This window comes from Primulina tabacum, chromosome 3 (assembly GCF_025594145.1).
Source record: "Primulina tabacum isolate GXHZ01 chromosome 3, ASM2559414v2, whole genome shotgun sequence".
In the NCBI taxonomy this organism is placed as follows: domain Eukaryota; kingdom Viridiplantae; phylum Streptophyta; class Magnoliopsida; order Lamiales; family Gesneriaceae; genus Primulina; species Primulina tabacum.
Window position 1 is genome coordinate 7,695,437 of NC_134552.1, and position 15,004 is coordinate 7,710,440.

At 31.1% G+C, this 15,004-nt stretch overlaps 2 protein-coding genes across 6 annotated transcripts; both read left to right on the forward strand.

The window, feature by feature from the left end:
- The first annotated feature begins 1,798 nt into the window (after positions 1 to 1,798).
- On the forward strand, positions 1,799 to 6,223 carry LOC142539807 (protein kinase STUNTED-like). 3 transcript variants are annotated; one of them, XR_012818978.1, is made up of 11 exons: positions 1,799 to 2,782; positions 2,894 to 2,967; positions 3,100 to 3,218; positions 3,291 to 3,406; positions 3,484 to 4,005; positions 4,090 to 4,338; positions 4,416 to 4,585; positions 4,695 to 4,922; positions 5,004 to 5,159; positions 5,701 to 6,053; positions 6,143 to 6,223. XR_012818978.1 is itself a non-coding variant. In XM_075645524.1 (10 exons), exons 1-10 carry the CDS (start codon positions 2,632 to 2,634, stop codon positions 5,953 to 5,955), a joined length of 2,040 nt encoding a protein of 679 aa, XP_075501639.1. In that variant the 5' UTR covers positions 1,800 to 2,631; the 3' UTR covers positions 5,956 to 6,223. The 3 variants fall into 3 exon arrangements, 2 of the variants coding, with proteins under 2 accessions (XP_075501639.1, XP_075501640.1); XM_075645524.1 differs by having other exon boundaries at positions 1,800 to 2,782; positions 5,701 to 6,223; XM_075645525.1 differs by having other exon boundaries at positions 1,802 to 2,782; positions 4,419 to 4,585; positions 5,701 to 6,223.
- A 6,153-nt stretch (positions 6,224 to 12,376) lies between these two features.
- LOC142539808 (basic leucine zipper 23-like) lies at positions 12,377 to 14,728 on the forward strand. 3 transcript variants are annotated; one of them, XM_075645526.1, is made up of 3 exons: positions 12,377 to 12,662; positions 13,026 to 13,953; positions 14,410 to 14,728. In XM_075645526.1, exon 2 carries the CDS (start codon positions 13,118 to 13,120, stop codon positions 13,910 to 13,912), a length of 795 nt encoding a protein of 264 aa, XP_075501641.1. In that variant the 5' UTR covers positions 12,377 to 12,662; positions 13,026 to 13,117; the 3' UTR covers positions 13,913 to 13,953; positions 14,410 to 14,728. The 3 variants fall into 3 exon arrangements, with proteins under 3 accessions (XP_075501641.1, XP_075501643.1, XP_075501642.1); XM_075645528.1 differs by having other exon boundaries at positions 12,377 to 12,621; positions 12,914 to 13,953; XM_075645527.1 differs by having other exon boundaries at positions 12,377 to 12,621.
- The last annotated feature ends 276 nt before the right edge of the window (positions 14,729 to 15,004 follow it).

Below are 15,004 nucleotides of genomic sequence, written 5' to 3' on the forward strand. Positions count from 1 at the left end.
CATATAAAATTATATGTATTACACACATTTCAAGGGCACTGATCCTTAAGTGGGGAGCGCCCCGGTAAGGATGAGCCTCGTCGGAAATTAACGCGTGTTTCTCCGGGAAGCTTTTATATAATAGTGAAAGGCATCACTTTTAGATTGAATTCCTCTGGTCACACCAAATTAAAATCTCACATTGGGATCTTTTTACAATGTGATCTTGAACAATTGAGTTGAATTATTTTTGTAGGTCATAGAATAAAGATTTACAATTTGCAATTGGGATACCCAAGGTTCTTCCTTTGTTCTCAGCAATCCATTAATGCAACAAGGTAATCTTATCCCTACTCATACTCCATGGCGGTTGCTGTCAACTTCCTTGTCAAAGAATTTAAAAGTTAAATGTTTGCATGTGCAATAAAGACACCTGTGGGGGCACACTATAACATCACTGCAACGGACCTCGAGGACACGTTTATTTTGGGATTTTAAAAAGGCTTTTCAAGTTGACCAATTTCCATTTTATCTCCAACCTCAAGTGATTATAATAGTTGTACTAAAGAAAAAGATAGATACACCCGAAATCTTTTTGGAAAACAAATATAATTACGGCTCATGCCATCAACATTTGACAATTGAAGTACATTTTTCCAAGTTTGGTTATCGAAAAGTATAAACAATATTGTTTGTTAAGTGGATAAGAAAAGATGCATGATATTAAGATAAATCAATATATGATGTTTTTTTAAAAAAAAAACTCTAATCACTTTTAGAATTTGAGTTAAACCGTTATTAAAAATATATATAAACAAATAAGTAGGTCTCTTGTGAGACGATCTCACGAATCTTTATCTGTGAGACGAGTCAATCCTAACGATATTCACAATAAAAGTAATAATTTTAGCATAAAAAATAATACTTTTTCATGAATGACCCAAATAAGAGTTTTGTCTCATAAAATATGATCGGTAAGACCGTTTCACGTAAATTTTGTCTAAACAAATTTGGGAAAAAAGTGTCGTAATGAATAAACAAGTATGGAAAAGAGTAGACTAACTGGTTAATAATTTATGCATTTATTTTTGTCGTAGTTGAGAAATCAAATCAGATGAATGATTAGGAGTAGTACCTACCATAAGCCATTTTTGCCATTGCGATCGATTCCGACAAATCCCCAAACACGTGTTATTGCGAGTTAATTGCAAATTTACTCGTAATGGAAAGAGATTGTCTACCCATTTATAGACAATATACATATATAATACAAAAAATATATATTATAAAAATATATGCATATTGAATGCAGAATGATTTTATTTAAAAATTGATCAAACTAAAATATAAAGTGAGCTCATTTTTTGCACTAAAACTTGACAAAGACTCTTAAAAAAAAACTTGACAAAAACCACAGCCGAAAGTGCTAATTTTATTTTGATTGGTCGAAATTGTAATGAACGATTTTGCTTAATAAATTACAAGCTATCTTTTTAAAAAAATTCTTTATGATAACCTGTTTAATATCTTATAATTTCATATACATCAACGATAATTGTTTTTTTATTAATTACTGGTCATATAATAAAACATTAAATATATCAAGGTTAGTTTTAATTTAAAATAAAATGATAAAATACTCATATCAATTAAATCTTCTACTATAAATATTTAGTTAATTTGAATAAAATATATTATTAGATCCACTTGTCGAAATCTAATTGGTGTATCATATTAAATTTAAATTCTTACATCTTTGATTTACTCACCAATATTAAAAAAAAAACGTTCTTGTAAAAAAATCAAGAAGTCGATTTTCTTTCACGTCTTGCTTTTGAAATAACATCGTGAGTGTACCGTTGAAGGTACCGTCAATCCCGTAAATGGTTCTCCGGCTCTTTTGTTGGTTGTTATTCACGGTTTCCCGCAAATTGTTTTTCTAAGTACCATAATTAACAGACTAATTAAGTAATTAACTCGTGTATCCTGTTTAAGCGGGATTTCTTTTGTTCCTACGTCACGTTCGTCCGTCCTTTCATATTTTATCCAAGATTTTCTGTTTATGTTTCTTTTAAAAATTATAATGATCGTTGTCGTTGATGGGAGCAGCCCAAGCTGGGAGCATAAAATCTTTTTGTTGGTTGGAATTAGGTCTGGATGATCATTGCATGGCGGCATTTTCATGCTTTTAAAATGTTTTATGGATTTGAATAAGAAGTTTTCAAGATATTTGGTGGGTCGGGTCCAGCTTATTAATTGCAACTTCGTAGATTTTCAAATCCGTAGCACCCACTGTTGTTGAATGGGCTTGTGTTGTTATTGTTGGGTTTTACTTTCTTTGGGTTAATTATTTGATATTCTTTGGTTGGAACAGAGATTTCGCTAAGGGGGTGCTTTAATTTGGAGGTTTGAATTTTCTTGATTGGTTTTTCTCTTTTATGAGAGTAGTTTAAATGAAAGGCAGCCATTTTCTGAGGAGCACTGCATTTGCTGGATTATGTTACACAAGCAAAGGGGAAATAAGTGTTCAGTGTTTTTGGTACAGATGTTAAGGTGAAATAAACCGTGAACTTTTCGTGAAAATGCGTGCGTGAAGAGATTAGTGGATGCTCGGTACGATCAGTGGCCTTGTGTGGATAAATCAACGGAAAAATGATAGCAGAGAGGTTAGAGTTGAGGAGAAAGCTTGTGATTGTGGGAATACGATTGGATTGCCATACCAAAGAATTGCTTGATTGGGCAGTTGTTAAAGTAGCTGATGCTGGAGATACTGTGGTGGCAGTTCATGTTTGCCGAAACTCGGGTATTGTGCTTGTTCTTCTCAACTGCTACTTCTCCTCGTGCTTATCCAAATTGGAAATTGGAGTTTTTTTAGTTGCATTGACATCCGATGGCTTGAAATTATTTGCTGCAGATTCCATTTCAAAAGAGGAAGCTCTGCTGGAAGGTTACCTGGAAGACTACCAAGGTCTGTGCAGCAAAAAGCAGGTTAGTTTCTTTGGTTCTACAAGAATTTTATATAACCCCGATCTCTGTATGGTGGTAAAGTAGAAGGGCGTAACGTCGAGTCGTCATTGTTTTTGTTTTGCTTTTTTCTTATATTTTTGGTGAGGTGTCCAGGTTGGCCTCACAGTTGAAGTCTTTAAAGCCAAGTCAATCAGAAAAGTTCTGGTAATGGAAGCAAAGAACCATTCTGCATCAGTAGTTGTGGTGGGGATTACTAAGCACACTGCACTGGGGTAAAGCTATAGATTGTCATATATTTTCAGGGGTTTATTTTAAAATTAAGTTTTTACAAAGCCATCTTTTAGGGGGTGGGCTTCGGTTGCTAAATATTGCGCAAAAAGGCTGCCTCACTCGACTGAAGTTATGGCAATTCACAATGGAAGGATTGTATTCAGCAGGTTTTCCACCAACCAGTTACAAGGTTTGGATTTTTTCACTGTATCTTGGGAATAATGGCTTGATTCTTGAATAACATTACAAATGCTGTGCTGTTTATAGGTCCTGGTAAAGATCCAAAGCCGAGTTTTTATTTAACTGATGGCTTGATATCCAAAGATAACCAGTCGGAATTTGGAGAATCAGAGATATCGGAAATCAGCAGGCTCAGTTATGATGGAATGGAAGGCATCTCAATACCCTCAAGAGATGAGTTTTTTAGACGAATTACAAGATGTCAGAGGGGTTCCCTGAATTCACTATCTCTACCAGTGGAGGATTTTACTAACCAAAGACCTGGTTGGCCTTTACTCCAAACATCTAGTTCGGTAACTCGGCCTGCTTTGGAAGCAAGAAATATGTCAGTAGTGAAATGGGTAATGAACTTACCAAATCGCCCTTTGCTTGACATTGCTGAATCCAGAAGTGAAAATGATAAATTGAGATACGAAGATACCACAGACGAATTAACTAAGAGACAAGAGCTGCCAAAAGATTTGGAACTTGTACTCGAAAAAAATTCACCAAGATGTGAAGTTTATAGCTATCGTGCCCTTAAAATAGCAACTTCCGAGTTCTCGTCAGGTTAATACAGGAAACCAATCCATTCCATATTCAGCTAACACCTCATGTTTAATCTGTATTCTCTGATTATATTCATTTTTACAGGGAATCTTATTGGAAAAGGGGGGTGTAATTCCGTGTACAAGGGGATTCTTTCTGGAGGAAAACCAGTAGCAGTAAAGATTTTGAGATCATCAAAAGAGGCATGGAAGGATTTTATCTTGGAGGTTGAAATAATCACCACAGCAAAGCATAAAAGAATCACACCTTTGCTTGGAATTTGCATAGAAGATAATAATCTCATATCTGTTTATGATTTCTTGTCAAACGGGAATTTGGAAGAGAGTCTACATGGTAAGTAGAGTGAGAATACGAGTTTCTTTACTTGATAAGCTATCCGGATGCAGATAATTTTGAGTTTATTATTGAAGCAGGTGGAGATAGAAAGAAAAACTCTGCATTATCATGGGAAGTACGATTAAAAATAGCCCTTGGGATTGCTGAAGCACTAAATTACATACACAATGGATACCCAAAACCGATCATTCATAGAGACATCAAGTCTTCAAATATTCTACTCACTGATGAACTAGAACCACAGGTAGTATTATCCATCTGACTCCGTTTACCAAGTATTAACGTTCAGTCAAAACAATCTCACTCTATATAGCGTATCTTGTTTAATAATAATTTTTCATTTTAATCATCAGTTATCTGACTTTGGATTGGCGATATGGGGACCCACAGCAGCGTCTTTCTTGACCGATGATAATATCGTAGGAACTTTCGGTTATATCGCACCTGAGTATTTTATGTATGGCAAAGTAAGTGACAAGATTGATGTATATGCTTTTGGAGTCGTTTTACTTGAATTGTTATCCGGAAGGAAACCTATTGGCTTGGATACTGAAAAAGGCCAAGAAAGTTTAGTCATGTGGGTAAGAACTTTAATCTCAATGAAATTAGAAGTATCTCCAATCTATTTTCTATAAATTTTTAGAAACCTGTGCTTGTTTTAGGCAAGACCTAAGCTAGAATGTGGTGATTTTAAGAGTATATTAGATCCTGATTTCGCGGTTGATGACAAAGTTGATGAGGCTCAAATTCAAAGAATAGCTCAAGCAGCACGTTTGTGTCTAATTCAAGCAGCACGTCTTCGTCCCAAAATTCACCAGGTAACATTACGAGTTAGTTCCATCTATATATGAACATTTCTCACTTCTGTGCTGTGCAGAACCAAGCACCTGGTTTTGAATCAAAATATGTAGATTGTACTAATGGCACAACTGAAATATTTTAAACCTTAAGGAGGTAGTCAGGGCATTTTGCTTCAATTGTTGTACAATGTTGATAGGCACATGGAGCTTTTGAATAAATTTTTGCTTCTAAAAAATTTATTTGGAAGGATAATAACTTGTTACTCACTGGAGTCGAACACATGATTTTGGTTCTTATACCAATTAATCTCAGGTTGTTTCATAAAACTATTAATGATAGTAAGGATACTCCACTATAACAAATCCTCAGATGGAGCTATATAGGGGGGTTAGCTTTTGTTATTGAAACTTGCTGACCGACACCTGGGCAAGGTTTTGATAGTTCTGCCATATAAGTTGTAGTATTGACGTCAACTCTTGCTTTTCTTCTTATGTGAACTTCAGATATAAGTTGTAGTATTGACGTCAACTCTTGCTTTTCTTCTTATGTGAACTTCAGATATTGAGTATCCTTCGTGGAGATGAACCTGATGAAGGATCAACACCAAAATCTGGGAATTATGATGATTTGGATAACCAGAACGACAAGGATGATGAAGTTTATCCAGATTTACATGCTGAATCGCATCTAAGTCTCGCCTTTTTTGATGTAACCGAAAGCTCTACATCATTTAGCAGCGTGGAACAAAACAGTCCTCTTTCTGTTGAGGAATACGTAAAGAAAACATGGAGTCGATCATCGAGTTTCGAGTAGCTTCGTTGAAGCTTGTGGCTTTTGATTGTATATGCGGTTGATCAAGCAGGAATCCTGCTACCAAGAATGAGGTGATTTTTCAGATGAGATGGAGCTTTGTGTGTTCGGAAAAAGGCCCATATTGAAGGGCTTTGGTTTGCATTAGAATGGCTTACAGATATGATTTTGTGATGGAATATAAATTCAGTAGTGTTCCCCCAATCAACACTTCAAATGAATGGTGTTTAGCTTAAAACATTATTTTGTTTGGGATATTTCTATAAGACAATTTCCCAATAATTTTTCTATAACTCACAAAATAAAATAAGACCTCCCAATTTTATTTTTAACTTTTCCGATTTTTCGTTTTATAGGCTTTTTTACAAGTCAGAAAAAAATAAAATAAAACGTGAAAACATCGATTTAGAATGTCTTTTTCAGGTGTTGCTATTCTTAAACTAAGATCTATGTTATCAAAATATCATCTTAAATCAAACATGTGTCTGTAAAATTGACATTAGAAAATCTTCCATTTCAAAATTGTGTTTGATTATATAAATATGGCCTCTAATATATTATCTACTTTTAATTAATTTATTTTTTTGGACCTTTGTGAATTCTTGCATTTTGTAAAATTTTATTATTTTTTATTTTTTGAAGCTGAACTTAAAAAATAAATATAAAATAAAGAGTACTTCTTATATAAACACCATTTATCTTTTGCTATAACTATATGAAATGATTTTGTAATTTTGAATGTGTTTAAAAATGGGCGGTAAGGAATAACATGAGTGAAGCTACTGAAAGCATTTTTTTAGGTCGTCTAATCTAAGAAGGAATTTGTAAGCCCCGAAAGTAGATTAGTGATTGGATAGATAGGCAACACGATGTGGTTCTTTTTTCACCACCCACGTCGCCATGCTGCAAACAGTAAAATCTGAACATTGTCTCTCTTCTTTGCGAGCAGGAACCCCCAGCTTCGATTCCGCCTGCTTAGCCTTGGCATTGATAAGCGCATGTAGTCACGTTTTTTTGATATGATACTGATTTGAGAAGCATGGATGTAACCAACTTGGCTTTCAGGGCTGCCTCTCACTCTGACCTCACCTCCTAGATACCATCTCGTCCCACAATGGTCCTATACTAACATAATAACCTGATCAGGGAGCCAATCCGAAAGGGATCAAAGCTATCATTACTCTATCCCGCGAGCTTCTTTCTTCTTAGTTATTGAACTAACAATATGGTTTTTACTATATTTTAATATATTTTTTTATATTTATCTCATCTCCTATCACATCAATTTCAAAAATGTATAATTTTTATTTTTTTATTTTTTTACGGAACACATATAGTGTATATCATATTTTTATAAAATGTCAACTGTATATATCTATTATTTATTATATATAAATATGTAACTATAAATGTGAATTTCTATTTATGTCCTTATTAATTATTTGTTTTACATTAATTTTTTAATTTAAATGTGTCTTTTTTTTAATTAAATGTGCCTTTTTTATCTCATTATTAATTACTTGTTTTACATTAATTAATTTCTTTCTTTAAACTGTGTCTTTTTTCCTTCTTTATTCATATTTTAAATATGTGTGATTATTAGTATTTAATTTTTTATGTCTATACACATTATAATATGTTATTTTTTATCCAATGCTATCTTTTCATTATGTAAATTAGTATTTGGTTTTTTTGTGTCTACCCACATTATAATATGTTATTTTTAATCCAATGATTAAATATGTGTGATTATTAGTATTTAATTTTTTATGTCTACACACATTATAGTATGTTATTTTTTATCCAATGATATCTTTTCATTATGTAAATTAGTATTTGGTTTTTTTGTGTCTACCCACATTATAATATGTTATTTTTAATCCAATGATTTAGATTTTTTATTTATCTTTTCATTATGTAAATTAAATTAATTAAAGTTTAGAAATAACCCATTATCGAATCGTGAATGTTCTTGGTGTCTTATTAATTTTTTTTTTTTTTTGCATGTCCTCGTTAATTTGTGTTTGTGACGCGGACTATAACTCATGTGTTTAAAAAAATATTTTTTGCAAAGGTTTATATTAAAAAATACTTTAATAAAATATGATCAAAAAATTTATTGTGATATAATTTTTTTACAAAAATATTTTTAAATTTTTAAATCTATTTACTTGTGACCGTTTGCTAGAATTTATGTGTTTAAATTAAAGTTTTTTGCAACCGAAATTTTTTTGCGATTTATATTTATAAATTATTTAAATAAAACACGGTAAAAGATCGTTGTGATTTGAGCCGTCGATTTGGGTTGGGTCCGTCGGTTTGGCCTGCACCGCCAAACAGTTTAAGTAAGTTGGATTGAAATTTTGTCGACTCATTTAAAGGTGAGCCTAAATGAGCTCGCACGAGTTTATATTAAATATCTATATATCTAATATTATCTATTTTTAATCATGAATTCTTGATATAAAATGAAAAATATCGTTTTGATTTTAAAATTGTGATGTTACTGTCTTGTCCAAAAATTGTGGGTTGTTGAGACATTTTGGCAGTCATTCAAAATTGAGTGCCAAAGTTGACATTTGAGTTGTATTTTTGGATTCCTGACAATATGTTCGTCAACATATTATTTTTAAGTTCGTTTTATCAATATCGTGAGGGGTAAATTTGTTTATTACAATATATAAATATTATCATATCTTTAAATTAATATTCACTTGCATGCTTGACATATTATGGGTCTTGGTAAAATGAAGAACAATAAATTCAAGCAAACGAATACACAAAAATATGGGGCGAAACCAGAATAATATGGTAGCGGGAACTAATATATAATTTTTTTGTGAATTTATCGATGTTAAGATGCATAACAAATCTTATATCATAATATATAAAATTTCAACCTTATAAATGAAATAAATCAAACATATATGAAATATACAAAATTTCATTACATATACAACCAAGTAATTTATTATAATTGAATTTTATTATACAATAATTCTTATCAAACCCAGTGATTGTGGATCTAACATCTATTAAATCAGCAAAATAAAGAGTGTGTCAATTAAACTAATTGAGTAACCATATATTATTGAATTTTCTAATTAATTTTTTATCTTGATAATTTATTTAATTTACTGTTTTAAATTATAAGACACTATTATTATAACTAAAGACACATTTTTTTTAAATGTTCATAAGGACTCAACCACTAACTCATATGGAAAAACATTTATCTACATACTATATTGAAAATATTCTAATTAATTCAGCGCATGTGCTGAAAATTTTATAATTAATTAAGAAAAATTTATTTACAATAATCATATTTAATCCTTTTGAACTAACATAATTTATTTCATAAGATATTCATCGTAATTATTTATGTGTATGTTAATCTTTAAATCTGAATTATGATGCATATAGTTTTTCTAAAAGTTCTTAAATAATTATTTAATACATTTATTCGACACTTCAATATTAACATTTTAAAATATATTAATTTTATTGTATGTGTGCAACACTTCTAATCATGATTATAAAATTTCAATAAAAATTCTAAAAATGAATTAGGTAGAACATAAAAAAAATTACACAATTAATCAAAAGATAGAAATTAAAAACTAATATAAACTACTAATACCGACTCTAAATATTGAAGTCGGTGAGAGTGTATGCCACTATGTACTAAAAAAATAAAAAGTTGATCCTTGAATGAGTCATACTGCAAAGTTAGTGAAGTAAAAACGAATGACAAAATGTGTTAATAAAAATATTATAACGGGCTAAGTTGAATGAGGCTCATATATATAAGTATCTCACTTGGTCTCACCTTATATTTTTTCACTGTACAAAGCGATATTTCATGCACTGTAGTGTTCTACATTTTCTTAATTTTTCTCTTGATTTCAAATTTAATATCATCATCTATTGATCTTTAAAGATATATTAGAATTTTTTCTAAACATCTAATCTTAAATGTGATCAATTAAACAAATAATTATTATACTTTGTATACAATAATAAATAGATTAATATATTTAAAGATAGATAAAGTAATGTATTGAGAAAAATAAAAAAAAGAATGTTATAAGAATTAATACTATAATTATCTAATGTCAATATTAAATTTAACATCCTATATTCGAAAATGTGTTTATTGAGGTAAAGACTATGATGATAAAATAAAAATAATAATTTATTTATCATTGTAACGTAATCATAATGTGATCGTTATTCGGAATCAGAAACTGATGTACTTTGATTTTTTAATTAAATTGTATAAACAATTATTTCGTTATTTTTAGTGGTTAAACATGTTAAATTTATTAAAATTAAATAATAGAATTTAATGATGAATATGAATGAATTAATTCAACTTTCAATTTGGATTTCAGGATTTTGTCAACATGCTATATATTTTTTTCTTCTGATTTTTCTTTTATTTTAAAATATAATTTTCAAATAGATGAAAAAATATTTTTTTCCCTCTACTACTTATGTAGAATATCAAGTATATATTCTATTCAAATGTCTTATAAATTCATATGATTTAGTAAAAGGTTATTTGCATAAACTTAGGGTACAATAATTGATCATGTTGGGTAGAGTAATTGAAATGTTGCGCTTGAGCTGTTGTACTATTTAAATGATTTGATTTGCACCGTTACCATAATCTATAGGTTTTGATAAAACAGTAAACACTTGAGCCTACAATTGATATGAAAGCCAAGTTCGCGACTTTGATTTTCATTGATTGCAATTGCTGCAATTATTAGGAGATAGATTGTTTAGTACAATAATTGTCCACGATTGATAGGCGCTTGAGCTGTTGTACGATTTAAATATTTGACTTGCATCGTTAGTATCAGTTATAGCTTTTGGTAAAGCGATATACGCTCGATCCTATATTATTCGATTGTAAAGCTAGAAGAAACATGTTGCATCAACTTTTAGTTTTGAATTGGTCCCTTACATGTTACTCGATTTTAAATTTAGAAGCATTCTACAGTTTTCAAATATTATTATAGATTGAATTATAATTGATCCCTTTCAAATTGGATAAATATAGAATAAAACTCATGTAAAATATTAACAAAAACATTTAAATGAAATATTGGATTTGTCGATAATCAAAATAAGAAATAAGATATTTAAAGAAAGTTATAATTGACACAATGAAATAGTGCACTTACGTGCATTTATCACTGTATTTTGCAACTAAAATATCAAAAAAAGTTTCCACATATTATTTTTATATCATATTTAAAATAATAATGAATCCTAATTTTAATTATTTTGAGTTGTCATTTGTTATGAAAAATCATTGTGAATAAATTGAATTTGAAAATTCTTATATCTATGTATATCACATATTAATATATCAACCTAAGTCCAGATAATAAAAAACTACAAAATGAACTTATTCATCTTCAATGTACACAAATTATATAGTAAATATATATGGCAATTAAGACAATGAAGTATAATATATGTTCACATATAACAAAATATATAAAAAAGAAAAACAATAAATAAAAATATTTTTCTAGATATACATATTTTTTTAATAACTTTTTACAATGAGTTGAAGAAGATAAAAGAGAAATTTTTTTTAACTCTTTTGGGTTACACAAAAAATAGAAATGAAAGAAGTGTTTGTCATACAATGAATTCATTTTCCACATTAAATGTATACTATAAAGTTATATTTACTATTCAAACTTTATAAATGCAATGAATTTTTCTCAAGATAAGGGTACAGAAATGATCTCGTGAAGATATTTAAACAATTAGAAAAATTAAATATATTATTTTTCTGGAGTTAATATCAATATGACATTAGTAATTTAATTGTGCTAATTATATTTATGAGTTAATATGAAATATTAAAATAAGTATAATAAGAGTCAGTAAAAAGATGATTTATTGTCAAAAATATTATTATTATAAATTACAAATAAATGACAACATTTAATCAATATTTTTTTAAATCAATCCATCAGTACTTTTTATGTGATGATAGATTGTTATAATAATGTGTAGTTTATATGTTATCAAGTATAAGTGTCTAATAAATTAAAGGTAACTAGGAAAATAAAAGCATCTGGTAGAAATTGTTGTCAATTTACATAAAAGAGAATAATAATCAAATAACATTGTAAATAAAAAATTGCAGATCATTGATTATCAAAAAAGATTGTAATAATTGAATATTGTAATAAAATATATGTATTATTGAGAGAATATGACAAATAAACGAAGTTAACAATATGACAAAAAATATATGAGAAAAATTTTAGTAGTCCAAATCTTTTTTTAAAATTAAAAATATATGTTTTTTTTCCTAATTAGTTTCACGTGCTAATTAACACAAATCGTCAAAATTAATACTAATTATCAAAATTTATGCTGCTTTGCTTAAGCAGCATAAAATTTACATATTGGAAAAGAAGACATGGTTCTCTGACTTCCAGAAAGCACCCTTTCTTCTCTGGATGGGAATCTGTGTATCAATGGCCCTTATGCTTCCCCTTGATATCAGTGTGCAGCATTTCTACCTCTCTCCAAAATTACTGTTTGGCCTTTTCTAGGGTTTCTTTTCACTTCCATGATTTCGATCTTTCTTCGCAACTCCCTCTGCCGCTCGATGTTGATTGAAAATCTGAGGTAAATGTTAAATGTTTGCCCTCGAGGGTGATCACCTATCGGTAAGTCTTTTTTATTTCAGCTGTATGTTGTTTTTACCCTGTGTTTTTAATTCATCGTGAAAATGTTTGTATTTACGCGTGCTTGTAGCTCTGTGATTGCTGAAAATTTTCAAGTTGCATTTCGAGCTTATGTTATTCCTTTCGTATTTCCAGACAATTAACCTAAAAATTTTGGTACTAAGTTGGTATGTGTTAAATGCTTTTTTTTTTCTTGAAGTTCCAATATTTGCCATATTCTCTATTATATCTAGCGTTTTTGGCATCTTTGCCGTCAATTGAGGACTTGGAGGCATGATCTCTTTGTTACCAGTTAAAAGCTAGTTTATGGCTGATTGTTTTTTTTGTTGGTATGTTTTTCACTAGGATTTTGGTCAGGTGAAACTTGCGCTGAGTATTGATCACTCTTCCACCTCAAGAATTAAATAATTGGATTTGCAAGATATTTCTGCTGAATAATGGACGAAGGGGAGCCTAATTTTCCTAGCAATCGAATGTTATCATGCTTGGATATGACTAATGCTCCTAGCAGTTGCTCATTTGACATAGCCGAGTTTCTTGATCGCACTCAGACCTGCAACGATGCCCTCGGTCGTACGGAGGCTTTCACCGATGTTCTTGGCCGTACACAGGCATGCACCCATGCCCATGCTTGCAATCCATCTGGTCCTGATGAATCCCACACTCACACTTGTATTCATGTCCATACCCAAATTATGCCGACCACCAGTGATGTTCAGGCTCCAAGTGATGACACTTCTGAGTCGATCGAGAAAAAATCGAAAAAACGACCCTTGGGTAATCGTGAAGCTGTACGCAAGTATCGTGAGAAGAAAAAGGCTAGGGCTGCGATATTGGAAGATGAAGTTGTTAAGTTGAGGTCTTTGAACCAGCAGTTAATGAAGAGGCTGCAGGGTCAAGCTTTGTTAGAGGCTGAGATTGCCAGGCTCAAGTGCTTGCTTGTTGACATTAGGGGACGGATTGAAGGAGAAATTGGATCTTTTCCTTACCAGAAGCCGGCTAAGAATGGAGATGTGTATGAAAACATCGCTAACTCTAGCGTTCCTGGCACATATATGATGAATCCATGTAATATGAGGAGTAGTGATCAACTTTATTGCTTTCACCCTGGATCTGAAGGCACTGCCTTAGACAGTCAGGTCCTTAACGACTGTGGATTTGACAATCTCCAGTGTTTGGGGAATCAAAATTCTGGTCAGGAGCTTCCTGCTCGTGGACGTGGAAGTTGTTAGTGTATTTGCGGGCAATACTTCTATATGGAATAAGAGAAAATGTGAGTTGTTTGCTTCTGATTTTATTTTTTAGCTTACTATTTGAAGGATTGATAGTGAAAGCTGGAACAGCTTTCATTTTTTGGCTACATGAAATCCTGTGGCGTGGATAACTTTACTCCCTCTTGTTTTCTGTGACTCGACTCTCGAGGGAGATGATTTGTGATATGAGTTAAATTTTTTGCATCAAATGCTTTCTTTATCTTATTTTTATACTAGGTTCATCTCATAAGTAGTATGAAATTCACTGATGAAATGGCTAAAGGTGTATCGGAGAGAAATCGGTTCTAGAATATTTCTTCTTCTTATATGATCTTATGCATTTCATGTTCACCTTTCAAATTTTGTCCTCTTGCTGCAACTTCAGCATCATGATATAATGAACCAGACATGTTTTTCACAACCAGCATGGCTTGTTGTGTTTTGTGATTCTGATATTTTCTTCATGCTTTTATCAGGAAACGGCTTGTGTGGCAACAGTTTGTTCAAGGCAATGACGCAGACTCTTTTTAAGTTAGAAGCATTTTCATATCATCAAGTATTGCTATTTCGATCTCAAATCTTTTTGTTGATATTAGACCTAGAATGCTTGTAGTTACAAACGCCGTTAACTTATCACCATGAGTTGTTCATTTCCAGTGCATTGGAATTAAGACAAGTAGATGAATCGTAATAGCAGAACTTGTGAAGAGGAGACCAAAAATATTGGTTTTCTGTGAAGCTCTGTAAGATTTCTTTGAACCTTGTGAGATAATGGGCATTTTTTACTTCTGTTTCTTCTTGATTTTTCCTCCTTGAAACCTTGTCCAGAATAGTTTGGTGTCACATTTTTCTCGTGTAAAGGAGAGTATTATTTGCACTCAAAATTTTGTCAAACTCTCTCTATTTTTCCTATTTATTTATTGACGTGACCAGAGCACCCTCCACGTTTTCTCCTCTGCTATAGCTTGGATTTTAAAAATATTTGTTTATTTTAATGGTAAGTCATAATCGTCTAATTATGGAAACTTGCTACTTGGGTGGTTGTATTATTTGAAAAAATTCAGTTCTATA

Bases quoted from the DNA above. Each gene is read 5' to 3' on its own strand.
- LOC142539807 (XM_075645524.1), top strand. From the start codon at position 2,632: ATGATAGCAGAGAGGTTAGAGTTGAGGAGAAAGCTTGTGATTGTGGGA. The intron at 2,968-3,099 runs GTTAGTTTCTTT...TGAGGTGTCCAG, and splicing joins GTCTGTGCAGCAAAAAGCAG to GTTGGCCTCACAGTTGAAGT. The intron at 5,160-5,700 runs GTAACATTACGA...TGTGAACTTCAG, and splicing joins TTCGTCCCAAAATTCACCAG to ATATTGAGTATCCTTCGTGG.
- LOC142539808 (XM_075645526.1), top strand. From the start codon at position 13,118: ATGGACGAAGGGGAGCCTAATTTTCCTAGCAATCGAATGTTATCATGC.